Source organism: Saccoglossus kowalevskii, chromosome 6, assembly GCF_978046115.1.
Source record: "Saccoglossus kowalevskii chromosome 6, keSacKowa6.1, whole genome shotgun sequence".
NCBI classification, from domain to species: Eukaryota; Metazoa; Hemichordata; class Enteropneusta; family Harrimaniidae; genus Saccoglossus; species Saccoglossus kowalevskii.
The window spans coordinates 738,459-765,678 of NC_140646.1; the positions used below are offsets into that span (position 1 = coordinate 738,459).

Consider the following 27,220-nt stretch of genomic DNA (forward strand, 5'->3'; position numbering starts at 1 on the left):
TGTCTGTCTATGGAGACAGTGGAGTCGCATATAGCTGCCCTGTCTGTCTATGGAGACAGTGGAGTCGCATATAGCTGCCGTGTCTGTCTATGGAGACAGTGGAGTCGCATATAGCTGCCGTGTCTGTCTATGCAGACAGTGGAGTCGCATATAGCTGCCGTGTCTGTCTATGCAGACAGTGGAGTCGCATATAGCTGCCGTGTCTGTCTATGGAGACAGTGGAGTCCATATAGCTGCCGTGTCTGTCTATGGAGACAGTGGAGTCCATATAGCTGCCGTGTCTGTCTATGGAGACAGTGGAGTCGCATATAGCTGCCGTGTCTGTCTATGGAGACAGTGGAGTCGCATATAGCTGCCGTGTCTGTCTATGGAGACAGTGGAGTCCATATAGCTGCCGTGTCTGTCTATGGAGACAGTGGAGTCGCATATAGCTGCCGTGTCTGTCTATGGAGACAGTGGAGTCCATATAGCTGCCGTGTCTGTCTATGGAGACAGTGGAGTCGCATATAGCTGCCGTGTCTGTCTATGGAGACAGTGGAGTCGCATATAGCTGCCGTGTCTGTCTATGGAGACAGTGGAGTCGCATATAGCTGCCGTGTCTGTCTATGGAGACAGTGGAGTCGCATATAGCTGCCGTGTCTGTCTATGCAGACAGTGGAGTCGCATATAGCTGCCGTGTCTGTCTATGGAGACAGTGGAGTCCATATAGCTGCCGTGTCTGTCTATGCAGACAGTGGAGTCGCATATAGCTGCCCTGTCTGTCTATGCAGATAGTGGAGTCGCATATAGCTGCCGTGTCTGTCTATGGAGACAGTGGAGTCGCATATAGCTGCCGTGTCTGTCTATGGAGACAGTGGAGTCGCATATAGCTGCCGTGTCTGTCTATGGAGACAGTGGAGTCCATATAGCTGCCGTGTCTGTTTATGCAGACAGTGGAGTCGCATATAGCTGCCGTGTCTGTCTATGGAGACAGTGGAGTCGCATATAGCTGCCGTGTCTGTCTATGGAGACAGTGGAGTCGCATATAGCTGCCGTGTCTGTCTATGCAGACAGTGGAGTCGCATATAGCTGCCGTGTCTGTCTATGGAGACAGTGGAGTCCATATAGCTGCCGTGTCTGTCTATGCAGACAGTGGAGTCGCATATAGCTGCCCTGTCTGTCTATGCAGATAGTGGAGTCGCATATAGCTGCCGTGTCTGTCTATGGAGACAGTGGAGTCGCATATAGCTGCCGTGTCTGTCTATGGAGACAGTGGAGTCGCATATAGCTGCCGTGTCTGTCTATGCAGACAGTGGAGTCCATATAGCTGCCGTGTCTGTCTATGGAGACAGTGGAGTCGCATATAGCTGCCGTGTCTGTCTATGCAGACAGTTGAGTCGCATATAGCTGCCGTGTCTATCTATGCAGACAGTGGAGTCGCATATAGCTGCCGTGTCTGTCTATGGAGACAGTGGAGTCGCATATAGCTGCCGTGTCTGTCTATGGAGACAGTGGAGTCGCTATAGCTGCCGTGTCTGTCTATGGAGACAGTGGAGTCGCATATAGCTGCCGTGTTTGTCTATGCAGACAGTGGAGTCCATATAGCTGCCGTGTCTGTCTATGGAGACAGTGGAGTCGCATATAGCTGCCGTGTCTGTCTATGGAGACAGTGGAGTCGCATATAGCTGCCGTGTCTGTCTATGGAGACAGTGGAGTCGCATATAGCTGCCGTGTCTGTCTATGGAGACAGTGGAGTCGCATATAGCTGCCGTGTCTGTCTATGGAGACAGTGGAGTCGCATATAGCTGCCGTGTCTGTCTAGGGAGACAGTGGAGTCGCATATAGCTGCCGTGTCTGTCTATGGAGACAGTGGAGTCGCATATAGCTGCCGTGTCTGTCTATGCAGACAGTGGAATCGCTTATAGCTGCTGTGTTTGTCTATGCAGACAGTGGAGTCCATATAGCTGCCGTGTCTGTCTATGCAGACAGTGGAATCGCATATAACTGCCGTGCCTGTCTATGGAGACAGTGGAGTCGCATATAGCTGCCGTGTCTGTCTATGCAGACAGTGGAGTCGCATATAGCTGCCGTGTCTGTCTATGTAGACAGTGGAGTCCATATAGCTGCCGTGACTGTCTATGCAGACAGTGGAATCGCATATAGCTGCCGTGCCTGTCTATGGAGACAGTGGAGTCGCATATAGCTGCCGTGTATGTCTATGCAGACAGTGGAGTCGCATATAGCTGCCGTGTCTGTCTATGTAGACAGTGGAGTACATATAGCTGCCGTGTCTGTCTATGCAGACAGTGGAATCGCATATAGCTGCCGTGTCTGTCTATGGAGACAGTGGAGTCGCATATAGCTGCCGTGTCTGTCTATGCAGACAGTGGAGTCGCTTATAGCTGCCATGTCTGTCTATGCAGACAGTTGAGTCGCATATAGCTGCCGTGTCTGTCTATGGAGACAGTGGAGTCGCGTATAGCTGCCGTGTCTGTCTATGCAGACAGTGGAGTCGCTTATAGCTGCCGTGTCTGTCTATGCAGACAGTGGAGTCCATATAGCTGCCGTGTCTGTCTATGCAGACAGTGCAGTCGCATATAGCTGCCGTGTCTGTCTATGGAGACAGTGGAGTCGCACATAGCTGCCGTGTTTGTCTATGGAGACAGTGGAGTCGCATATAGCTGCCGTGTCTGTCTATGGAGACAGTGGAGTCGCATATAGCTGCCGTGTCTGTCTATGGAGACACTGGAGTCCATATAGCTGCCGTGTCTGTCTATGGAGACAGTGGAGTCGCATATAGCTGCCGTGTCTGTCTATGGAGACAGTGGAGTCGCATATAGCTGCCGTGTCTGTCTATGGAGACAGTGGAGTCGCATATACCTGCCGTGTCGGTCTATGCAGAGTGGAGTCGCATATAGCTGCCGTGTCTGTCTATGCAGACAGTGGAGTCGCATATAGCTGCCGTGTCTGTCTATGGAGACAGTGGAGTCGCATATAGCTGCCGTGTCTGTCTATGCAGACAGTGGAGTCGCATTTAGCTGCCGTGTCTGTCTATGAAGACAGTGGAGTTGCATAAAGCTGCCGTGTCTGTCTATGCAGACAGTGGAGTCGCATATAGCTGCCGTGCCTGTCTATGCAGACAGTGGAGTCGCATATAGCTGCCGTGTCTGTCTATGGAGACAGTGGAGTTGCTTATAGCTGCCCTGTCTGTCTATGCAGACAGTGGAGTCCATATAGCTGCCGTGTCTGTTTATGCAGACAGTGGAGTCGCATATAGCTGCCGTGTCTGTCTATGCAGACAGTGGAGTCCATTTAGCTGCCGTGTCTGTTTATGCAGACAGTGGAATCGCATATAGCTGCCGTGTCTGTCTATGCAGACAGTGGAGTCGCATATAGCTGCTGTGTCTGTCTATGGAGACACTGGAGTCCATATAGCTGCCGTGTCTGTCTATGGAGACAGTGGAGTCGCATATAGCTGCCGTGTCTGTCTATGGAGACAGTGGAGTCGCATATAGCTGCCGTGTCTGTCTATGGAGACAGTGGAGTCGCATATACCTGCCGTGTCGGTCTATGCAGACAGTGGAGTCGCATATAGCTGCCGTGTCTGTCTATGCAGACAGTGGAGTCGCATATAGCTGCCGTGTCTGTCTATGGAGACAGTGGAGTCGCATATAGCTGCCGTGTCTGTCTATGCAGACAGTGGAGTCGCATTTAGCTGCCGTGTCTGTCTATGAAGACCGTGGAGTCGCATAAAGCTGCCGTGTCTGTCTATGCAGACAGTGGAGTCGCATATAGCTGCCGTGCCTGTCTATGCAGACAGTGGAGTCGCATATAGCTGCCGTGTCTGTCTATGGAGACAGTGGAGTTGCTTATAGCTGCCCTGTCTGTCTATGCAGACAGTGGAGTCCATATAGCTGCCGTGTCTGTTTATGCAGACAGTGGAGTCGCATATAGCTGCCGTGTCTGTCTATGCAGACAGTGGAGTCGCATATAGCTGCCGTGTCTGTCTATGCAGACAGTGGAGTCGCATATAGCTGCCGTGTCTGTCTATGCAGACAGTGGAGTCGCATATAGCTGCCGTGTCTGTCTATGGAGACAGTGGAGTCGCATATAGCTGCCCTGTCTGTCTATGCAGACAGTGGAGTCGCATATAGCCGCCGTGTCTGTCTATGCAGACAGTTGAGTCGCATATAGCTGCTGTGTCTGTCTATGGAGACAGTGGAGTCGCATATAGCTGCCGTGTCTGTCTATGGAGACACTGGAGTCCATATAGCTGCCGTGTCTGTCTATGGAGACAGTGGAGTCGCATATAGCTGCCATGTCTGTCTATGGAAACAGTGGAGTCGCATATAGCTGCCGTGTCTGTCTATGGAGACAGTGGAGTCGCATATACCTGCCGTGTCGGTCTAAGCAGACAGTGGAGTCGCATATAGCTGCCGTGTCTGTCTATGCAGACAGTGGAGTCGCATATAGCTGCCGTGTCTGTCTATGCAGACAGTGGAGTCGCATATAGCTGCCGTGTCTGTCTATGCAGACAGTGGAGTCGCATTTAGCTGCCGTGTCTGTCTATGAAGACCGTGGAGTCGCATAAAGCTGCCGTGTCTGTCTATGCAGACAGTGGAGTCGCATATAGCTGCCGTGCCTGTCTATACAGACAGTGGAGTCGCATATAGCTGCCGTGTCTGTCTATGGAGACAGTGGAGTTGCTTATAGCTGCCCTGTCTGTCTATGCAGACAGTGGAGTCCATATAGCTGCCGTGTCTGTTTATGCATACAGTGGAGTCGCATATAGCTGCCGTGTCTGTCTATGCAGACAGTGGAGTCGCATATATCTGCCGTGTCTGTCTATGCAGACAGTGGAGTCGCATATAGCTGCCGTGTCTGTCTATGGAGACAGTGGAGTCCATATAGCTGCCGTGTCTGTCTATGCAGACAGTGGAGTCGCATATAGCTGCCCTGTCTGTCTATGCAGATAGTGGAGTCGCATATAGCTGCCGTGTCTGTCTATGGAGACAGTGGAGTCGCATATAGCTGCCGTGTCTGTCTATGGAGACAGTGGAGTCGCATATAGCTGCCGTGTCTGTCTATGGAGACAGTGGAGTCCATATAGCTGCCGTGTCTGTTTATGCAGACAGTGGAGTCGCATATAGCTGCCGTGTCTGTCTATGGAGACAGTGGAGTCGCATATAGCTGCCGTGTCTGTCTATGGAGACAGTGGAGTCGCATATAGCTGCCGTGTCTGTCTATGCAGACAGTGGAGTCGCATATAGCTGCCGTGTCTGTCTATGGAGACAGTGGAGTCCATATAGCTGCCGTGTCTGTCTATGCAGACAGTGGAGTCGCATATAGCTGCCCTGTCTGTCTATGCAGATAGTGGAGTCGCATATAGCTGCCGTGTCTGTCTATGGAGACAGTGGAGTCGCATATAGCTGCCGTGTCTGTCTATGGAGACAGTGGAGTCGCATATAGCTGCCGTGTCTGTCTATGCAGACAGTGGAGTCCATATAGCTGCCGTGTCTGTCTATGGAGACAGTGGAGTCGCATATAGCTGCCGTGTCTGTCTATGCAGACAGTTGAGTCGCATATAGCTGCCGTGTCTATCTATGCAGACAGTGGAGTCGCATATAGCTGCCGTGTCTGTCTATGGAGACAGTGGAGTCGCATATAGCTGCCGTGTCTGTCTATGGAGACAGTGGAGTCGCATATAGCTGCCGTGTCTGTCTATGGAGACAGTGGAGTCGCATATAGCTGCCGTGTCTGTCTATGGAGACAGTGGAGTCGCATATAGCTGCCGTGTCTGTCTATGGAGACAGTGGAGTCGCATATAGCTGCCGTGTCTGTCTAGGGAGACAGTGGAGTCGCATATAGCTGCCGTGTCTGTCTATGGAGACAGTGGAGTCGCATATAGCTGCCGTGTCTGTCTATGCAGACAGTGGAATCGCTTATAGCTGCTGTGTTTGTCTATGCAGACAGTGGAGTCCATATAGCTGCCGTGTCTGTCTATGCAGACAGTGGAATCGCATATAACTGCCGTGCCTGTCTATGGAGACAGTGGAGTCGCATATAGCTGCCGTGTCTGTCTATGCAGACAGTGGAGTCGCATATAGCTGCCGTGTCTGTCTATGTAGACAGTGGAGTCCATATAGCTGCCGTGACTGTCTATGCAGACAGTGGAATCGCATATAGCTGCCGTGCCTGTCTATGGAGACAGTGGAGTCGCATATAGCTGCCGTGTATGTCTATGCAGACAGTGGAGTCGCATATAGCTGCCGTGTCTGTCTATGTAGACAGTGGAGTACATATAGCTGCCGTGTCTGTCTATGCAGACAGTGGAATCGCATATAGCTGCCGTGTCTGTCTATGGAGACAGTGGAGTCGCATATAGCTGCCGTGTCTGTCTATGCAGACAGTGGAGTCGCTTATAGCTGCCATGTCTGTCTATGCAGACAGTTGAGTCGCATATAGCTGCCGTGTCTGTCTATGGAGACAGTGGAGTCGCGTATAGCTGCCGTGTCTGTCTATGCAGACAGTGGAGTCGCTTATAGCTGCCGTGTCTGTCTATGCAGACAGTGGAGTCCATATAGCTGCCGTGTCTGTCTATGCAGACAGTGCAGTCGCATATAGCTGCCGTGTCTGTCTATGGAGACAGTGGAGTCGCACATAGCTGCCGTGTTTGTCTATGGAGACAGTGGAGTCGCATATAGCTGCCGTGTCTGTCTATGGAGACAGTGGAGTCGCATATAGCTGCCGTGTCTGTCTATGGAGACACTGGAGTCCATATAGCTGCCGTGTCTGTCTATGGAGACAGTGGAGTCGCATATAGCTGCCGTGTCTGTCTATGGAGACAGTGGAGTCGCATATAGCTGCCGTGTCGGTCTATGCAGAGTGGAGTCGCATATAGCTGCCGTGTCTGTCTATGCAGACAGTGGAGTCGCATATAGCTGCCGTGTCTGTCTATGGAGACAGTGGAGTCGCATATAGCTGCCGTGTCTGTCTATGCAGACAGTGGAGTCGCATTTAGCTGCCGTGTCTGTCTATGAAGACCGTGGAGTTGCATAAAGCTGCCGTGTCTGTCTATGCAGACAGTGGAGTCGCATATAGCTGCCGTGCCTGTCTATGCAGACAGTGGAGTCGCATATAGCTGCCGTGTCTGTCTATGGAGACAGTGGAGTTGCTTATAGCTGCCCTGTCTGTCTATGCAGACAGTGGAGTCCATATAGCTGCCGTGTCTGTTTATGCAGACAGTGGAGTCGCATATAGCTGCCGTGTCTGTCTATGCAGACAGTGGAGTCCATTTAGCTGCCGTGTCTGTTTATGCAGACAGTGGAATCGCATATAGCTGCCGTGTCTGTCTATGCAGACAGTGGAGTCGCATATAGCTGCCGTGTCTGTCTATGGAGACACTGGAGTCCATATAGCTGCCGTGTCTGTCTATGGAGACAGTGGAGTCGCATATAGCTGCCGTGTCTGTCTATGGAGACAGTGGAGTCGCATATAGCTGCCGTGTCTGTCTATGGAGACAGTGGAGTCGCATATACCTGCCGTGTCGGTCTATGCAGACAGTGGAGTCGCATATAGCTGCCGTGTCTGTCTATGCAGACAGTGGAGTCGCATATAGCTGCCGTGTCTGTCTATGGAGACAGTGGAGTCGCATATAGCTGCCGTGTCTGTCTATGCAGACAGTGGAGTCGCATTTAGCTGCCGTGTCTGTCTATGAAGACCGTGGAGTCGCATAAAGCTGCCGTGTCTGTCTATGCAGACAGTGGAGTCGCATATAGCTGCCGTGCCTGTCTATGCAGACAGTGGAGTCGCATATAGCTGCCGTGTCTGTCTATGGAGACAGTGGAGTTGCTTATAGCTGCCCTGTCTGTCTATGCAGACAGTGGAGTCCATATAGCTGCCGTGTCTGTTTATGCAGACAGTGGAGTCGCATATAGCTGCCGTGTCTGTCTATGCAGACAGTGGAGTCGCATATAGCTGCCGTGTCTGTCCATGCAGACAGTGGAGTCGCATATAGCTGCCGTGTCTGTCTATGCAGACAGTGGAGTCGCATATAGCTGCCGTGTCTGTCTATGGAGACAGTGGAGTCGCATATAGCTGCCCTGTCTGTCTATGCAGACAGTGGAGTCGCATATAGCCGCCGTGTCTGTCTATGCAGACAGTTGAGTCGCATATAGCTGCCGTGTCTGTCTATGGAGACAGTGGAGTCGCATATAGCTGCCGTGTCTGTCTATGGAGACACTGGAGTCCATATAGCTGCCGTGTCTGTCTATGGAGACAGTGGAGTCGCATATAGCTGCCATGTCTGTCTATGGAAACAGTGGAGTCGCATATAGCTGCCGTGTCTGTCTATGGAGACAGTGGAGTCGCATATACCTGCCGTGTCGGTCTAAGCAGACAGTGGAGTCGCATATAGCTGCCGTGTCTGTCTATGCAGACAGTGGAGTCGCATATAGCTGCCGTGTCTGTCTATGCAGACAGTGGAGTCGCATATAGCTGCCGTGTCTGTCTATGCAGACAGTGGAGTCGCATTTAGCTGCCGTGTCTGTCTATGAAGACCGTGGAGTCGCATAAAGCTGCCGTGTCTGTCTATGCAGACAGTGGAGTCGCATATAGCTGCCGTGCCTGTCTATACAGACAGTGGAGTCGCATATAGCTGCCGTGTCTGTCTATGGAGACAGTGGAGTTGCTTATAGCTGCCCTGTCTGTCTATGCAGACAGTGGAGTCCATATAGCTGCCGTGTCTGTTTATGCATACAGTGGAGTCGCATATAGCTGCCGTGTCTGTCTATGCAGACAGTGGAGTCGCATATAGCTGCCGTGTCTGTCTATGGAGACAGTGGAGTCGCATATAGCTGCCGTGTCTGTCTATGGAGACAGTGGAGTCGCATATAGCTGCCGTGTCTGTTTATGCAGACAGTGGAGTCGCATATAGCCGCCGTGTCTGTCTATGGAGACAGTGGAGTCGCATATAGCTGCCGTGTCTGTCTATGGAGACAGTGGAGTCGCATATAGCTGCCGTGTCTGTCTATGGAGACACTGGAGTCCATATAGCTGCCGTGTCTGTCTATGGAGACAGTGGACTCGCATATAGCTGCCATGTCTGTCTATGGAGACAGTGGAGTCGCATATAGCTGCCGTGTCTGTCTATGGAGACAGTGGAGTCGCATATAGCTACCATGTCGGTCTATGCAGACAGTGGAGTCGCATATAGCTACCGTGTCTGTCTATGCAGACAGTGGAGTCGCATATAGCTGCCGTGTCTGTCTATGCAGACAGTGGAGTCGCATATAGCTGCCGTGTCTGTCTATGCAGACAGTGGAGTCGCATATAGCTGCCGTGTCTGTCTATGGAGACAGTGGAGTCGCATATAGCTGCCCTGTCTGTCTATGCAGACAGTGGAGTCGCATATAGCCGCCGTGTCTGTCTATGCAGACAGTTGAGTCGCATATAGCTGCCGTGTCTGTCTATGGAGACAGTGGAGTCGCATATAGCTGCCGTGTCTGTCTATGGAGACACTGGAGTCCATATAGCTGCCGTGTCTGTCTATGGAGACAGTGGAGTCGCATATAGCTGCCATGTCTGTCTATGGAAACAGTGGAGTCGCATATAGCTGCCGTGTCTGTCTATGGAGACAGTGGAGTCGCATATACCTGCCGTGTCGGTCTAAGCAGACAGTGGAGTCGCATATAGCTGCCGTGTCTGTCTATGCAGACAGTGGAGTCGCATATAGCTGCCGTGTCTGTCTATGCAGACAGTGGAGTCGCATATAGCTGCCGTGTCTGTCTATGCAGACAGTGGAGTCGCATTTAGCTGCCGTGTCTGTCTATGAAGACCGTGGAGTCGCATAAAGCTGCCGTGTCTGTCTATGCAGACAGTGGAGTCGCATATAGCTGCCGTGCCTGTCTATACAGACAGTGGAGTCGCATATAGCTGCCGTGTCTGTCTATGGAGACAGTGGAGTTGCTTATAGCTGCCCTGTCTGTCTATGCAGACAGTGGAGTCCATATAGCTGCCGTGTCTGTTTATGCATACAGTGGAGTCGCATATAGCTGCCGTGTCTGTCTATGCAGACAGTGGAGTCGCATATAGCTGCCGTGTCTGTCTATGGAGACAGTGGAGTCGCATATAGCTGCCGTGTCTGTCTATGGAGACAGTGGAGTCGCATATAGCTGCCGTGTCTGTTTATGCAGACAGTGGAGTCGCATATAGCCGCCGTGTCTGTCTATGGAGACAGTGGAGTCGCATATAGCTGCCGTGTCTGTCTATGGAGACAGTGGAGTCGCATATAGCTGCCGTGTCTGTCTATGGAGACACTGGAGTCCATATAGCTGCCGTGTCTGTCTATGGAGACAGTGGACTCGCATATAGCTGCCATGTCTGTCTATGGAGACAGTGGAGTCGCATATAGCTGCCGTGTCTGTCTATGGAGACAGTGGAGTCGCATATAGCTACCATGTCGGTCTATGCAGACAGTGGAGTCGCATATAGCTACCGTGTCTGTCTATGCAGACAGTGGAGTCGCATATAGCTGCCGTGTCTGTCTATGCAGACAGTGGAGTCGCATATAGCTGCCGTGTCTGTCTATGGAGACAGTGGAGTCGCATATAGCTGCCGTGTGTGTCTATGCAGACAGTGGAGTCGCATTTAGCTGCCGTGTCTGTCTATGAAGACCGTGGAGTCGCATAAAGCTGCCGTGTCTGTCTATGCAGACAGTGGAGTCGCATATAGCTGCCGTGCCTGTCTATGCAGACAGTGGAGTCGCATATAGCTGCCGTGTCTGTCTATGGAGACAGTGGAGTTGCTTATAGCTGCCCTGTCTGTCTATGCAGACAGTGGAGTCCATATAGCTGTCGTGTCTGTTTATGCAGACAGTGGAGTCGCATATAGCTGCTGTGTCTGTCTATGCAGACAGTGGAGTCGCATATAGCTGCCTTGTCTGTCTATGCAGACAGTGGAGTCGCATATAGCTGCCGTGTCTGTCTATGCAGACAGTGGAGTCGCATATAGCTGCCGTGTCTGTCTATGGAGACAGTGGAGTCGCATATAGCTGCCCTGTCTGTCTATGCAGACAGTGGAGTCCATATAGCTGTCGTGTCTGTTTATGCAGACAGTGGAGTCGCATATAGCTGCTGTGTCTGTCTATGCAGACAGTGGAGTCGCATATAGCTGCCTTGTCTGTCTATGCAGACAGTGGAGTCGCATATAGCCGCCGTGTCTGTCTATGCAGACAGTTGAGTCGCATATAGCTGCCATGTCTGTCTATGGAGACAGTGGAGTCGCATATAGCTGCCGTGTCTGTCTATGGAGACAGTGGAGTCGCATATAGCTGCCGTGTCTGTCTATGGAGACACTGGAGTCCATATAGCTGCCGTGTCTGTCTATGGAGACAGTTGAGTCGCATATAGCTGCCGTGTCTGTCTATGGAGACAGTGGAGTCGCATATAGCTGCCGTGTCTGTCTATGGAGACAGTGGAGTCGCATATAGCTGCCGTGTCTGTCTATGGAGACAGTGGAGTCGCATATAGCTGCCGTGTCTGTCTATGGAGACACTGGAGTCCATATAGCTGCCGTGTCTGTCTATGGAGACAGTGGAGTCGCATATAGCTACCGTGTCTGTCTATGCAGACTGTGGAGTCGCATATAGCTGCCGTGTCTGTCTATGCAGACAGTGGAGTCGCATATAGCTGCCGTGTCTGTCTATGCAGACAGTGGAGTCGCATTTAGCTGCCGTGTCTGTCTATGAAGACCGTGGAGTCGCATAAAGCTGCCGTGTCTGTCTATGCAGACAGTGGAGTCGCATATAGCTGCCGTGCCTGTCTATACAGACAGTGGAGTCGCATATAGCTGCCGTGTCTGTCTATGGAGACAGTGGAGTTGCTTATAGCTGCCCTGTCTGTCTATGCAGACAGTGGAGTCCATATAGCTGCCGTGTCTGTTTATGCATACAGTGGAGTCGCATATAGCTGCCGTGTCTGTCTATGCAGACAGTGGAGTCGCATATAGCTGCCGTGTCTGTCTATGGAGACAGTGGAGTCGCATATAGCTGCCGTGTCTGTCTATGGAGACAGTGGAGTCGCATATAGCTGCCGTGTCTGTTTATGCAGACAGTGGAGTCGCATATAGCCGCCGTGTCTGTCTATGGAGACAGTGGAGTCGCATATAGCTGCCGTGTCTGTCTATGGAGACAGTGGAGTCGCATATAGCTGCCGTGTCTGTCTATGGAGACACTGGAGTCCATATAGCTGCCGTGTCTGTCTATGGAGACAGTGGACTCGCATATAGCTGCCATGTCTGTCTATGGAGACAGTGGAGTCGCATATAGCTGCCGTGTCTGTCTATGGAGACAGTGGAGTCGCATATAGCTACCATGTCGGTCTATGCAGACAGTGGAGTCGCATATAGCTACCGTGTCTGTCTATGCAGACAGTGGAGTCGCATATAGCTGCCGTGTCTGTCTATGCAGACAGTGGAGTCGCATATAGCTGCCGTGTCTGTCTATGGAGACAGTGGAGTCGCATATAGCTGCCGTGTGTGTCTATGCAGACAGTGGAGTCGCATTTAGCTGCCGTGTCTGTCTATGAAGACCGTGGAGTCGCATAAAGCTGCCGTGTCTGTCTATGCAGACAGTGGAGTCGCATATAGCTGCCGTGCCTGTCTATGCAGACAGTGGAGTCGCATATAGCTGCCGTGTCTGTCTATGGAGACAGTGGAGTTGCTTATAGCTGCCCTGTCTGTCTATGCAGACAGTGGAGTCCATATAGCTGTCGTGTCTGTTTATGCAGACAGTGGAGTCGCATATAGCTGCTGTGTCTGTCTATGCAGACAGTGGAGTCGCATATAGCTGCCGTGTCTGTCTATGGAGACAGTGGAGTCGCATATAGCTGCCCTGTCTGTCTATGGAGACAGTGGAGTTGCTTATAGCTGCCCTGTCTGTCTATGCAGACAGTGGAGTCGCATATAGCTGCCTTGTCTGTCTATGCAGACAGTGGAGTCGCATATAGCTGCCGTGTCTGTCTATGCAGACAGTGGAGTCGCATATAGCTGCCGTGTCTGTCTATGGAGACAGTGGAGTCGCATATAGCTGCCCTGTCTGTCTATGCAGACAGTGGAGTCCATATAGCTGTCGTGTCTGTTTATGCAGACAGTGGAGTCGCATATAGCTGCTGTGTCTGTCTATGCAGACAGTGGAGTCGCATATAGCTGCCTTGTCTGTCTATGCAGACAGTGGAGTCGCATATAGCCGCCGTGTCTGTCTATGCAGACAGTTGAGTCGCATATAGCTGCCATGTCTGTCTATGGAGACAGTGGAGTCGCATATAGCTGCCGTGTCTGTCTATGGAGACAGTGGAGTCGCATATAGCTGCCGTGTCTGTCTATGGAGACACTGGAGTCCATATAGCTGCCGTGTCTGTCTATGGAGACAGTTGAGTCGCATATAGCTGCCGTGTCTGTCTATGGAGACAGTGGAGTCGCATATAGCTGCCGTGTCTGTCTATGGAGACAGTGGAGTCGCATATAGCTGCCGTGTCTGTCTATGGAGACAGTGGAGTCGCATATAGCTGCCGTGTCTGTCTATGGAGACACTGGAGTCCATATAGCTGCCGTGTCTGTCTATGGAGACAGTGGAGTCGCATATAGCTACCGTGTCTGTCTATGCAGACTGTGGAGTCGCATATAGCTGCCGTGTCTGTCTATGCAGACAGTGGAGTCGCATATAGCTGCCGTGTCTGTCTATGCAGACAGTGGAGTCGCATTTAGCTGCCGTGTCTGTCTATGAAGACCGTGGAGTCGCATAAAGCTGCCGTGTCTGTCTATGCAGACAGTGGAGTCGCATATAGCTGCCGTGCCTGTCTATACAGACAGTGGAGTCGCATATAGCTGCCGTGTCTGTCTATGGAGACAGTGGAGTTGCTTATAGCTGCCCTGTCTGTCTATGCAGACAGTGGAGTCCATATAGCTGCCGTGTCTGTTTATGCATACAGTGGAGTCGCATATAGCTGCCGTGTCTGTCTATGCAGACAGTGGAGTCGCATATAGCTGCCGTGTCTGTCTATGGAGACAGTGGAGTCGCATATAGCTGCCGTGTCTGTCTATGGAGACAGTGGAGTCGCATATAGCTGCCGTGTCTGTTTATGCAGACAGTGGAGTCGCATATAGCCGCCGTGTCTGTCTATGGAGACAGTGGAGTCGCATATAGCTGCCGTGTCTGTCTATGGAGACAGTGGAGTCGCATATAGCTGCCGTGTCTGTCTATGGAGACACTGGAGTCCATATAGCTGCCGTGTCTGTCTATGGAGACAGTGGACTCGCATATAGCTGCCATGTCTGTCTATGGAGACAGTGGAGTCGCATATAGCTGCCGTGTCTGTCTATGGAGACAGTGGAGTCGCATATAGCTACCATGTCGGTCTATGCAGACAGTGGAGTCGCATATAGCTACCGTGTCTGTCTATGCAGACAGTGGAGTCGCATATAGCTGCCGTGTCTGTCTATGCAGACAGTGGAGTCGCATATAGCTGCCGTGTCTGTCTATGGAGACAGTGGAGTCGCATATAGCTGCCGTGTGTGTCTATGCAGACAGTGGAGTCGCATTTAGCTGCCGTGTCTGTCTATGAAGACCGTGGAGTCGCATAAAGCTGCCGTGTCTGTCTATGCAGACAGTGGAGTCGCATATAGCTGCCGTGCCTGTCTATGCAGACAGTGGAGTCGCATATAGCTGCCGTGTCTGTCTATGGAGACAGTGGAGTTGCTTATAGCTGCCCTGTCTGTCTATGCAGACAGTGGAGTCCATATAGCTGTCGTGTCTGTTTATGCAGACAGTGGAGTCGCATATAGCTGCTGTGTCTGTCTATGCAGACAGTGGAGTCGCATATAGCTGCCTTGTCTGTCTATGCAGACAGTGGAGTCGCATATAGCTGCCGTGTCTGTCTATGCAGACAGTGGAGTCGCATATAGCTGCCGTGTCTGTCTATGGAGACAGTGGAGTCGCATATAGCTGCCCTGTCTGTCTATGCAGACAGTGGAGTCCATATAGCTGTCGTGTCTGTTTATGCAGACAGTGGAGTCGCATATAGCTGCTGTGTCTGTCTATGCAGACAGTGGAGTCGCATATAGCTGCCTTGTCTGTCTATGCAGACAGTGGAGTCGCATATAGCCGCCGTGTCTGTCTATGCAGACAGTTGAGTCGCATATAGCTGCCATGTCTGTCTATGGAGACAGTGGAGTCGCATATTGCTGCCGTGTCTGTCTATGGAGACAGTGGAGTCGCATATAGCTGCCGTGTCTGTCTATGGAGACACTGGAGTCCATATAGCTGCCGTGTCTGTCTATGGAGACAGTTGAGTCGCATATAGCTGCCGTGTCTGTCTATGGAGACAGTGGAGTCGCATATAGCTGCCGTGTCTGTCTATGGAGACAGTGGAGTCGCATATAGCTGCCGTGTCTGTCTATGGAGACAGTGGAGTCGCATATAGCTGCCGTGTCTGTCTATGGAGACACTGGAGTCCATATAGCTGCCGTGTCTGTCTATGGAGACAGTGGAGTCGCATATAGCTACCGTGTCGGTCTATGCAGACAGTGGAGTCGCATATAGCTGCCGTGTCTGTCTATGCAGACAGTGGTGTCGCATATAGCTGCTGTGTTTGTCTATGGAGACAGGGGAGTCGCATATAGCTGCCGTGTTTGTCTATGCAGACAGTGGAGTCGCATATAGCTGCCGTGTCTGTCTATGGAGACAGTGGAGTCGCATAAAGCTGCCGTGTCTGTCTATGCAGACAGTGGAGTCGCATATAGCTGCCGTGTCTGTCTATGGAGACAGTGGAGTTGCTTATAGCTGCCCTGTCTGTCTATGCAGACAGTGGAGTCCATATAGCTGCCGAGTCTGTTTATGCAGACAGTGGAGTCGCATATAGCTGCCGTGTTTGTCTATGCAGACAGTGGAGTCGCATATAGCTGCCGTGTCTGTCTATGCAGACACTGGAGTCCATATAGCTGCCGAGTCTGTTTATGCAGACAGTGGAGTCGCATATAGCTGCCCTGTCTGTCTATGCAGACAGTGGAGTCGCATATAGCTGCCGTGTCTGTCTATGGAGACAGTGGAGTTGCTTATAACTGCCCTGTCTGTCTATGCAGACAGTGGAGTCCATATAGCTGCCGTGTCTGTTTATGCAGACAGTGGAGTCGCATATAGCTGCCGTGTCTGTCTATGCAGACAGTGGAGTCGCATATAGCCGCCGTGTCTGTCTATGCAGACAGTGGAGTCGCATATAGCTGCCGTGTCTGTCTATGGAGACAGTGGAGTCGCATATAGCTGCCGTGTCTGTCTATGGAGACAGTGGAGTCGCATATAGCTGCCGTGTCTGTCTATGGAGACACTGGAGTCCATATAGCTGCCGTGTCTGTCTATGGAGACAGTTGAGTCGCATATAGCTGCCGTGTCTGTCTATGGAGACAGTGGAGTCGCATATAGCTGCCGTGTCTGTCTATGGAGACAGTGGAGTCGCATATAGCTGCCGTGTCTGTCTATGGAGACAGTGGAGTCGCATATAGCTGCCGTGTCTGTCTATGGAGACACTGGAGTCCATATAGCTGCCGTGTCTGTCTATGGAGACAGTGGAGTCGCATATAGCTACCGTGTCGGTCTATGCAGACAGTGGAGTCGCATATAGCTGCTGTGTTTGTCTATGGAGACAGGGGAGTCGCATATAGCTGCCGTGTCTGTCTATGCAGACAGTGGAGTCGCATATAGCTGCCGTGTCTGTCTATGGAGACAGTGGAGTCGCATAAAGCTGCCGTGTCTGTCTATGCAGACAGTGGAGTCGCATATAGCTGCCGTGTCTGTCTATGGAGACAGTGGAGTTGCTTATAGCTGCCCTGTCTGTCTATGCAGACAGTGGAGTCCATATAGCTGCCGAGTCTGTTTATGCAGACAGTGGAGTCGCATATAGCTGCCGTGTTTGTCTATGCAGACAGTGGAGTCGCATATAGCTGCCGTGTCTGTCTATGCAGACACTGGAGTCCATATAGCTGCCGAGTCTGTTTATGCAGACAGTGGAGTCGCATATAGCTGCCCTGTCTGTCTATGCAGACAGTGGAGTCGCATATAGCTGCCGTGTCTGTCTATGGAGACAGTGGAGTTGCTTATAACTGCCCTGTCTGTCTATGCAGACAGTGGAGTCCATATAGCTGCCGTGTCTGTTTATGCAGACAGTGGAGTCGCATATAGCTGCCGTGTCTGTCTATGCAGACAGTGGAGTCGCATATAGCCGCCGTGTCTGTCTATGCAGACAGTGGAGTTGCATATAGCTGCCGTGTCTGTCTGTGCAGACAGTGGAGTTGCATATAGCTGCCGTGTCTATCTATGCAGACAGTGGAGTCGCATATAGCTGCCGTGTCTGTCTATGCAGACAGTGGAGTCCATATAGCTGCCGTGTCTGTTTATGCAGGCAGTGGAGTCGCATATAGCTGCCGTGTCTGTCTATGCAGACAGTGGAGTCGCATATAGCTGCCGTGTCTGTCTATGCAGACAGTGGAGTCCATATAGCTGCCGTGTCTGTCTATGCAGACAGTGGAGTCGCATTCAGTCATTCGGAAACAGGGCGTGTTTTAGGGCGCTTGACTTGTGTCAATGAATCTGATAAGAGATATATCAAATATATCAGATGACCATGTGTTGTTATGTGACCTAATTAATATGCATAACTATAATGTATTAAGCACCGATGCAAATAAGGCCATGCGACCAGTGCTATAACGAAGGCATTGGTCGAGAGATATGACTAATGCATTGTTTGACTATAGATGGTAATATGACTTTGATAATATGCATAACTTTCATATCTTGAGTATAGTTGCAGATTGGGACATGCAACTAGTACTATAATTGTGGTGTCAGACAAGATATAGGATCGAAAAATCAAGTCATCATATACATTTATATATTCATAATTGTTATACCATATCTGATAGAAACACCCTGATAACTGCTTGCAGCTACAATATATAGAAGCACTTTGTAACTAGAGGGCGCAATTTAGAAATAAAAGTTGTATTAGATTCATCGGAACAACTAATATAAGGTGTAACGTTAGCGTCGATTGCTGTCACGTGATACATTCCAGAAATGTACAACGTACTTAATAGCGTATATCTTTATAGGTCACGTGTGTTCTTCGCCATCCGAACGTATAGCAGTGTCTTCCGTCGCAGCCAGTCTTTTTGAGAGAGTGATTTGTCAGAATGAAGACCCAAGAGCGCATGTCAGCACAGATTCGTCGATTTCATTGACATTCCATACGACGTCACATGACAATTACGATTATCGGGGATTTAAGATTATTTTCACACAGTATTATCCGTCGCAAGGTAATCATGCCAAGTTGATAACATATTAATATTACATATAGTTTGAAAGATTTCTCAATCACCCGAGCGTGGTATAAACTGTAAGATATAAATGACGAACGACTACACAAACAAACAAACAAACAAACAAACGACGACCACCGCTCTTTAAGTGTTGTGGTTGTAAGGTTAATAGTGATGCTTGCGGCCACAAAGCAGTCGATTTATTCACAATGGTAGCAAAAACATTTTCCATTGTGTAGTCCATAGGCCAATAATGTACGCGTCTGAGTCCATAGTAAAAGTGAACAGTGTCTAATGTCACGTGATTATGCTTTGTTTAGTGACAGATCAGAACACCTCACCATGCCATGTCGACGACTTCTATTGCAAAGGAATGTACCGTTGTATCCCAGGATTCCTGGCGTGTGACGGCGTTGACCACTGTGGTAACTATGACGATGAAAAAGACTGCTTGCCAGGTACGTGTAACGTCATCCAAGTAAACACGTAAATATGCAAAATATAATCAGTATACATCGACAAACACGCTTTCAATTGATGGGTGAAATGAATCTGACGGCAGTGTGGACAAAGTGCTCGATAGAGCAATTTAAAAGGGAGGGCGTCTCACATGATCGCCACCACTGAGTCCCAAATCGACTACTCGACAGACTGAAACTCATAATTCATTATAACACACCGGGAAAGAGACATTGAAATATTAAACTCAAAGTAAGGCACGATTTGAAATTCTCGATTGGTTTAGTATTCCGTGAGACTCACACTGCATGACCCATGACCCATGTATCCTACGCGGATTGAGCAAATGTGTATACAAGGTACTATTCATAATTTGTTCCAACAGGTTTTAAGATTCCATTGCCAGAGGTGCTATGCAATCCGGATGAACATTACTGCGGTGAATACGTCGGAGATTCTGCTAGATGTATACATAAAAATAAAATATGTGACGGAAAAGTGCATTGTATCAATGGCACAGATGAGTTTTCCTGTTCAGCCCAATCCAATTCCAGTAAGTAACAGCGCCGCCTGGGGTGACTTCATAGTAGACATAATTAAAACGACTGTAGAGGGCGATATAAACTCACAAACCGACTTCTTGTTTCGAGAAGTGATGTACTCACAAAAAATAAACCGATGTACTGCCTATATAGAAGGATTGTGAGCCTATGACTTAAAATGTGTTGTAATTTCCCGTCATCTTGAGAACCATGACCCAGATACAATCAAAGCACCTATTGGGTGATAAATCACGTTATAAGATCTCGTCTTAATGGATGGTATTGTCTAGTTTCTCATCTCGGTATGTCGTATCCTTACAGAATCAGGAGGATTGTCAGCGAGGGCCATGTTGGGTGTTGTCATCGGCTTACTACAAGTGGTCATCGTTGCTGCCGTTGTGACTCGCTGGATGCATGGCCGGAGGTTGAAGAAGAGTCGGAATAAGGTATTACGTAACACCGGTTGTACGGAGGAAGAGTTAGAAAGACTGTAGTTTGTATGGCGCCATCTCTCCGACGAGTTGTAGATGAGATTGTACAGTATGCCGCTGTAATGCTTCCAAATATCAGTACGCAGCCATTTAAATATGGCGTCTGTAGCTAAATACTTCCGATGGGTGCAAACGTTCTAAAAACAATAAACTTGCATACAGTTTCTTGTTTGTTTCTGGTGGTTTTCAAAATTAAAATAGTACGTGAATTTGTAAATGGCGAAAGTCGGGTTTCTGCGAAAACAGAATTACCGCGATGACATTTAGTTTCGTGGTAACCAGCCTAACACATCAAAAAAAAAAAAAAAAAAAAAAAAGAGTCTCTGTATGTAAGTCTACAAAACAATTGAAAGTGCCTACGTTTCCATAGTACGATGCGCTGTAAATTAAAAGTCATAAAATCGGACATGGGATGTTTATTTCTCCACTTTGCTGTCCTATCTAGCCCGAGAATTATTGACAGGACTTGTGTATTCAGTTGACAGGAATACACTGATTGATGTACTGTTTTTATATGTATAATAATGTTATCGAAATTGTTCAATGATTTTGCGTATAAAATAAAAAAAATATATAATTATAAGTTTGTTTGTTTTAAATAATTAAAAACACGTATTTCTTTACCGGAAATATGACCCACGAACAGTGAAATTGTATTGACGTAGTAGCAGCGTTCCGCATGAATATAACATATAGACGAAGTGCGCATGCGTGGCTCTCATACTAAGTTGGTGTAGCAGTAAATGTGCTCTCTGAGTTTGCTCGTCGTGTAGAAACTTACACGTCCAGTGACGATCTAGTGTTCGAATTCATGTTTATGTATTTTTTAGTCTTTGTCAGCATGTATGCATCATATTCCCGGTAGTGCGTACATTTTTTTGGAATATCCATAATTTACAGAGTATTTTGAGAAAAAATATCAAATTGGAAATGAGTTTTGTTGAACTTTGAAACAAAATTAAGGTTCATATCATATAACAATATACGACCCTATACGCCCATATCGCATGGAACACGTAACTAATTGCATAAAAACAGTGCAAACAACATGTGCAGATAAAGTGACAATCCTTCCCCCGAACTTTTACCCGGAACTGTTTCCAAGTTATGTATTTCCATTCGAGATAGGACCAAACCACTACAAGTTCCAAGCCGAATACAAATTTGCATTTAGATAAACAATGCAAATTACGTATAAGCGAAGGTCTGATACCACATAATAGGCACTCTCATTGTACCCGGCCTACAAACTAAGTTCACTATGTTTATTTGCCCCTCCATGGTATGATATACCATAATTTGTTGGTGTGCTCGAAAACAGTTATTGCGGTGACCTTCAAATCCAAGATGGCGTCCAATATGGCGACCAAGCCTGTACAACCTAATATAGCTGGTTACATTTGTGATAGAATATTTGTGAAAGTGGCTAAATATATGTTTGTGAACGAAAAAGTTCACGAACTAACATTCCATGATGATAAAAGTATTGTTTATAAAAGTATTTGCTTATCAAACTGTAAGATATTCACCAACATTTGATGCAAACCTGATGATCCATTTGTTTGTACCATGGCACTTATTCGGCAGCTGAAAGGAAATAGCAATTCCACTTTTGGTGACTTGGCAGGAACTGTGCCGAGGTTGATAATGAGACAGGTTCCCACGAGATGTACTGCATATGTACATTGGGTGACTGGCACATATCCTCAAATATCAATGAAGAATGCTGAACGAGAAATTCGAACTCAATCAGCACACAGTCCTCCAAAAGACTGATCAGTAGAAGGCAGCGTTGTCATAGTAATTAGCAATGCACACCAAAAAGTGTACAAACAGTTTAAAAAGGCCCTTCGAGATTTAAAGAGTCATTGGCACATTTTGGCTTATTGTAACAGAAGAAACGAAACGGGGATAATACACATAATGAAAATTAAACTGTAATCAGTGGAAATGGGTTTTATACGTACAATATTCACAAAATATTTGCCAAAAGTAACAATATTTAATACGTAAATGGTTCGTTTCGCTAATTACAGATAATTAAAATAAGTAATCGACGAAACAAGGGTCTTACACGAACAATATTTACAACTGTCGGTCGAAACTTAACCTGTATATTCGCTTTTCAGTCGTGTATACTAGTATAACGACATAAAACATTTGCCGAAAATAACACAATTTATCAGTAAATGGTTCATTTTACTGATAACAGATAATCAAAAACAAGGGTCTTACATGTACAATATTTACTGTCGGTCGAAACTTTATCATCTTTCAGTCGTGTCGTATCGTAACTAGATTAAACATTTGCCGAAAATATCGGGACTTTAATAAGTAAGTTTCGTTTCACTAATTACGGATAATCAGAAATCTGTAATCAGCAAAACAAGGGTTCTCCACGTATATTATTTACAACTGTTGGCCGAAACATGACCAGTACATTCACCTTCCAGTAGTGTATACAACGGCATTAAACAATTGTCAAACAATAAAGGAGATGATTATTTAAATTAACAGTAATATTGCAGCCAGCGATGCAACATGCAAGGCTCAGAGGCGCACCAAAAGGCGTATTAATTTGCATATAACCATCAGTGTGGCGGGCTCTCTGGTTCAACCAAGGTCAAAAGATGGGGCTGCCCTCTATTACGGACTTTCCTTCCGGTGTTTTTTTGACAATTGTTCCATGCCGTTGTATACACTGGACTACTAAACCCAACAGTTTACATAATAACCCACGTGTAGAACATTTGTTTCGCCGATTAGAGATTTCCGGATATCTGTAATTAGCGAAACGAATGATTTACTGAATAAAATATTTTTATTTTCGGCAAATGTTTTATGTCCTTATATACACTACTGAAAGGGAAATATACAGGTCAACTTTCGTCCGACAGTTTGTACGTGTAAAGACCCTTGTTTCGCTGATTACAGATTTCCGATTATCATATACAAGTAGTTATTGTTCAGATCGTAATATTAAAACGTGTGTGTTACTTTGATATGTTAGTGTGTGTATGCCACACACAATTATTATAAATATTAGTAACCAGTAATGATAGTTTTAATTGCCCATTGTATACTTTATATTGTGCATTTCAAAATAAAAGTCACTTAAACTTTCAATTGCAAATTGTTTTAGTTATCTGGCAAATAAATTTAGCAGTTTATAAAAATAAATATAATACCCTATGTATAGGGTCCAAAAACAACTATGAAAAACATAGCCCGGCATATAGTTATGAACTGCTCATTGCGCAAAATGTTTGTACACAATTTGGTATATATTTGTCAATTTGAGGTGAGCAATATTATACATGCATCATTAAAACAGATCCACTATCTAATAATATACAAAACAACTGTTTGTCCTTGTGGTTTGATGTGGTTGTTTGTCTAGTACACTTCTTTTGACATTTTTTGCTGACATGACTGGGACATCAGGGCGGGTTCGACATGCCCGCAGCAGATGCTTACCCTTCACGTGCACCTGGTCTGACCTCCTTATGGGGGGTTTATGATGTTCCGATTCAATCGATTTTGTCAGTATATTTTTCTTGACTATTGGTTGTTGAAGAATGGCTAATTGGTACTTCTATAATTACTAAAGTCGTCAGGTCCACGAGACGAACAATTCACTAAAATGCGAGTGTGGACTCAGTTAGCATGGATATATTGCTATCAACTATTGATATCAACTTGGAATGCAAATATGTGGATTATTCAGTCAATAAAACATACATATAGACATTTAAACTAACATTCTAGCATAAGTATTTAACCAGATATGTGTACATTTACCATTCGGTAACCATATTGGACGCCATCTTGAATTTGAAGGTGACCGCAATGATTTTTTTGAGCACACCAAAAAAATATTGTTTCTCATAAGACATAGAAGCAAAATATTATAATGAACAGTTTGTAGGGTGGGTACAATGTGACCTGAGATCCAGGCAAACTATGGGAATCAGACCTTCGCTTAGTATACTTGGAAAACAACTCTATTTAGATTAATAAGGCAAACGAACTCTACTGTGAAACGGTGTCTGACTGGGGAATATTAAACACAGTTGTCTGCTTTATTGCACTTGTGCGAGTAATTTTAAACGACATGTGACTTTCAATGATTTCACTGAACAACCTGAAAATAGTTCATATTAGAAATCAATATATAAATCAACATACAAACTCCCTTGCTTAACAATAGCACGTTCGTTCATCGTTCATTTATTTACGGTTCGGACACAGGAATGGCACCACCGTGTTTTGCGACTCGTACACGTCATACAATAGCATATACATTTGACTTATTTAGTTCAGCAAATTGACGTATCTCATAAATTAGAAAATATAGTTTACATTAAAGGGAGGTAGTCTTCGCGCCACGCATGCGCGAGATAGATGGGTCTCATATAAACAAGGGCGACTTTGACTGTTGCGCACTGGCAGATCAACAAGTACAAACTGAGACGTGTCCACGCTTTAATTAGGTAATGTTTAGGTGATTGGAACTTTAAGGTATCGAATGAGGTATTCAGTGCAAGTTGCGCCCAGGTCAAACCTCATACTTATGATTTCAATTTGAAGAGCGCATTGGATTGTGGTAAAATCAAAGTTTATCAACACAAATGTCGCACATGCGCAGCGCGACGATCACCGCGCTTTAATAATGGGCTGATATGAATTTTGGATGTTTTCAAACAGGGGGTCAAATTTCAATTACTATAATAAATAAATATCACCGAAGTACTTAACTGTAAGTAGGAAGATTACATCAGTTGCTTGAAGGCAATGTGGAATTTAAAAGTGCGATACATGGCACGGGGAGTTATCATTCAGCATGGAATATAAAACGAGCATTTGTGGGTGTTTGTGAATTGTACATAAATCAGTCAGTTCTTAAATACAAACAAATTCTTGCGCCAGGCGCCCGATCTTTAGCCAGCAAAAAAAACAATAACTCAATTGGCAAACCCCTACCGAATTTCTGGGTCCGCCAGTGATGCTAGTCATACAAACGGAAATGGTGATATTGGAAATTCGAGTACTGTATCTTTCATTTCCTAATATTGAAAATTTATGACAATATATTACAATTTGTTGACTAGACCTAATATTACCAAATGGATGCACTTGAAACGACACACAACTAATAGAATATTTTGGATATAGAGGAATAATGTTCACCCCATTATGGCCTACCAACCTGACCGACTGAGCCTTCACCCCTATTTATACAACAACTATGGGTGTTAGAGGTTATAACGTATTATAATGACTTATTTGTTGTGGCACGTTTTCATTACAAATTTGAAAAACAGTCGCGAAAACGTGATATAATTCAGAAGTTATATGACCATTTTCCGGTGGTTTACATTTATTTTTTCTCTTCATTTTTCTTCAGTGCCTCATTTTCATGAATTGCACTTTGGTATCTGATTTGCGAAGTACCGTGTTAACTTGGTAATATTAGACTAGGTAGGAATCCTACCCTTATACGACCAAGTAACACTTGACTTGCTAGGGAATTCAACAAACATCCGACCGCTAAAAGTAGACTAGTTAGGGGATGCTACCGACAGTCAACCTAGTAACAGTCGACTATGTAGGGATCCAACCCCTGTCACAGATCCGAGGATTGGCGATGCACGCGGGAGCACACAGTGAATGGTGATGACAACGTACATACAGTTAACTAAGCTATTTTATTCTCTTAACCTCATCAACAGATATTCAAACTCAGAAATTAACATGAAACTTGTGCACAAGAACTTATCACTAATAAATCACGTTAATCGACAAATCAACGACTTCAATCTATTATCCATTTATGCGAAATACAACAATATGTGTCAGACGCAACGTAATATTACCGTAATTGGTATAGTACAGGTGTGATGGTTTAAATACCAAAAATGGCAAACAGTAACAGGAAGACTTCCCTGGCGGCGATGATAACATACGAACACGGAGCCAACAGATGAGGTTTCACTTTCAACTGGCACTGGTATTATTATACTCTGCAAACATCAAGTACAATAACGCGGTAAAACTCCACTACTCCAATAACTAGATACTTAAACTCCAATACAATTCAACGAGATCTCCGATCTGAACTCAGTGCTGAACAACTCCCCTATATATACCCGCACTGTCTATAAATAGACCATTACATCAGCATACATAATGAGTCTGGAACTTACTACAAATTTCTAGAATGTTCCATTACCTTCTACAGTGTTCTATTACCTATTCAACCAGTTTCTAAAAATCTAGAATATTCCACCCAGATACAGTACGGTTCTAGAACATTCTCAGTGACACGGAAGTGGTAAACAAGTCGTACGCGACAATATGCCTAATACATAGTTGCGTAAAACTAAGAGTTCGGCCATACAAGGCCTTATTGTAGTCCCGTAATGTTCTTTTACGCTCCTCAAATCTTGGCATTGACGATACTTCAGCTACCATCCACATCAAGCCCATAGAGCGTCTAACACTGCCTGTGCCACCAGTAACCGTTCCGGGTAGATATAATAGAAACCATTCACCACCACCAGTTGCCAATATTAATGTACGTCCACACGACCACGATACACCAGTTCACAATTACCAAGCCAACTGAAAATAGCAATACCAATTACACGTGCTAATTTAATTCCCGTCACATGACGAGTATTCAAAAAACTTATGTGTCGCTACATTACACTTAAAGATAGCTTATATAATGCGACATTCACAATAAATTCTATTCATCGCTTTAACACCATATAAATAATTGTGTCTACACGACACTCCAAAATATGTAAAGTACAACTTACGGTTGCTATGTCGTCACTTCTCCCTGTTCCATTCAGCAAAGGACAGAACCACTGAAACCAACAAACTCGTCCTGTCTGTACACAGGTATAAACGTAACGCTGGTTGACTATTAGTCTGGTTCTGCAGCACGAGCAAGGTGACGAAGAGCCTGAAATGCCCTTACAAACTGCTGCTAGGCAGAGCTGAATACGGTGCTCATACTTAGACGGCTCGTGGTGGACTGACTTGCCACGTCCACCACACAACTCACATGAATTTACATAACAAAGCCACCTGACAGACACATGCAACCTTACATTCCCATTCATACGCAAATACCCATATCATACGCTGTACAAAGCAAATACAACACTTGGCTTGGTTAGGCTTGACCAAGGGTCGGGTCGGGCCAATTTTATTTATAAATTTAGCTCGCATTTCCATAGCGGAAAACTAGGCTGATTTTCCTACAACCCCTCCCCCATTTGAACTGGTAACAGTTAACCAAATTCACAGCCGACTTGGTAATAGATAACTAGCTTGGAGATCCAACTGACTACAGACTTGGTAATAGAC

The 27,220-nt window shown here is 46.8% G+C and overlaps 1 protein-coding gene and 1 long non-coding RNA gene across 3 annotated transcripts in view; one reads left to right on the forward strand and one right to left on the reverse strand.

Moving 5' to 3' along the window:
• LOC102806748 (cubilin-like) overlaps window positions 1-20,423 on the forward strand; it is a 43,173-nt gene extending 22,750 nt beyond the window's left edge. For both annotated transcript variants that reach the window (XM_085500721.1, XM_006816805.3), the window contains 4 exons: window positions 18,139-18,345; window positions 18,669-18,806; window positions 19,193-19,360; window positions 19,671-20,423. In XM_085500721.1, coding sequence (XP_085356847.1) covers window positions 18,139-18,345; window positions 18,669-18,806; window positions 19,193-19,360; window positions 19,671-19,843 — 686 coding nt within the window. In that variant the 3' untranslated portion in view covers window positions 19,844-20,423. The remainder of the gene's footprint in view (window positions 1-18,138; window positions 18,346-18,668; window positions 18,807-19,192; window positions 19,361-19,670) is intronic.
• Window positions 1-26,782, reverse strand: part of LOC146741308 (uncharacterized) — a 109,037-nt gene extending 82,255 nt beyond the window's left edge. Inside the window, exons 1-2 of the long non-coding RNA XR_014929667.1 lie at window positions 26,665-26,782; window positions 25,529-26,464 (exon numbers count right to left, since the gene is read on the reverse strand). This is a non-coding gene — a long non-coding RNA (uncharacterized LOC146741308). The remainder of the gene's footprint in view (window positions 1-25,528; window positions 26,465-26,664) is intronic.
• Between the last annotated feature and the right edge of the window lie 438 nt (window positions 26,783-27,220).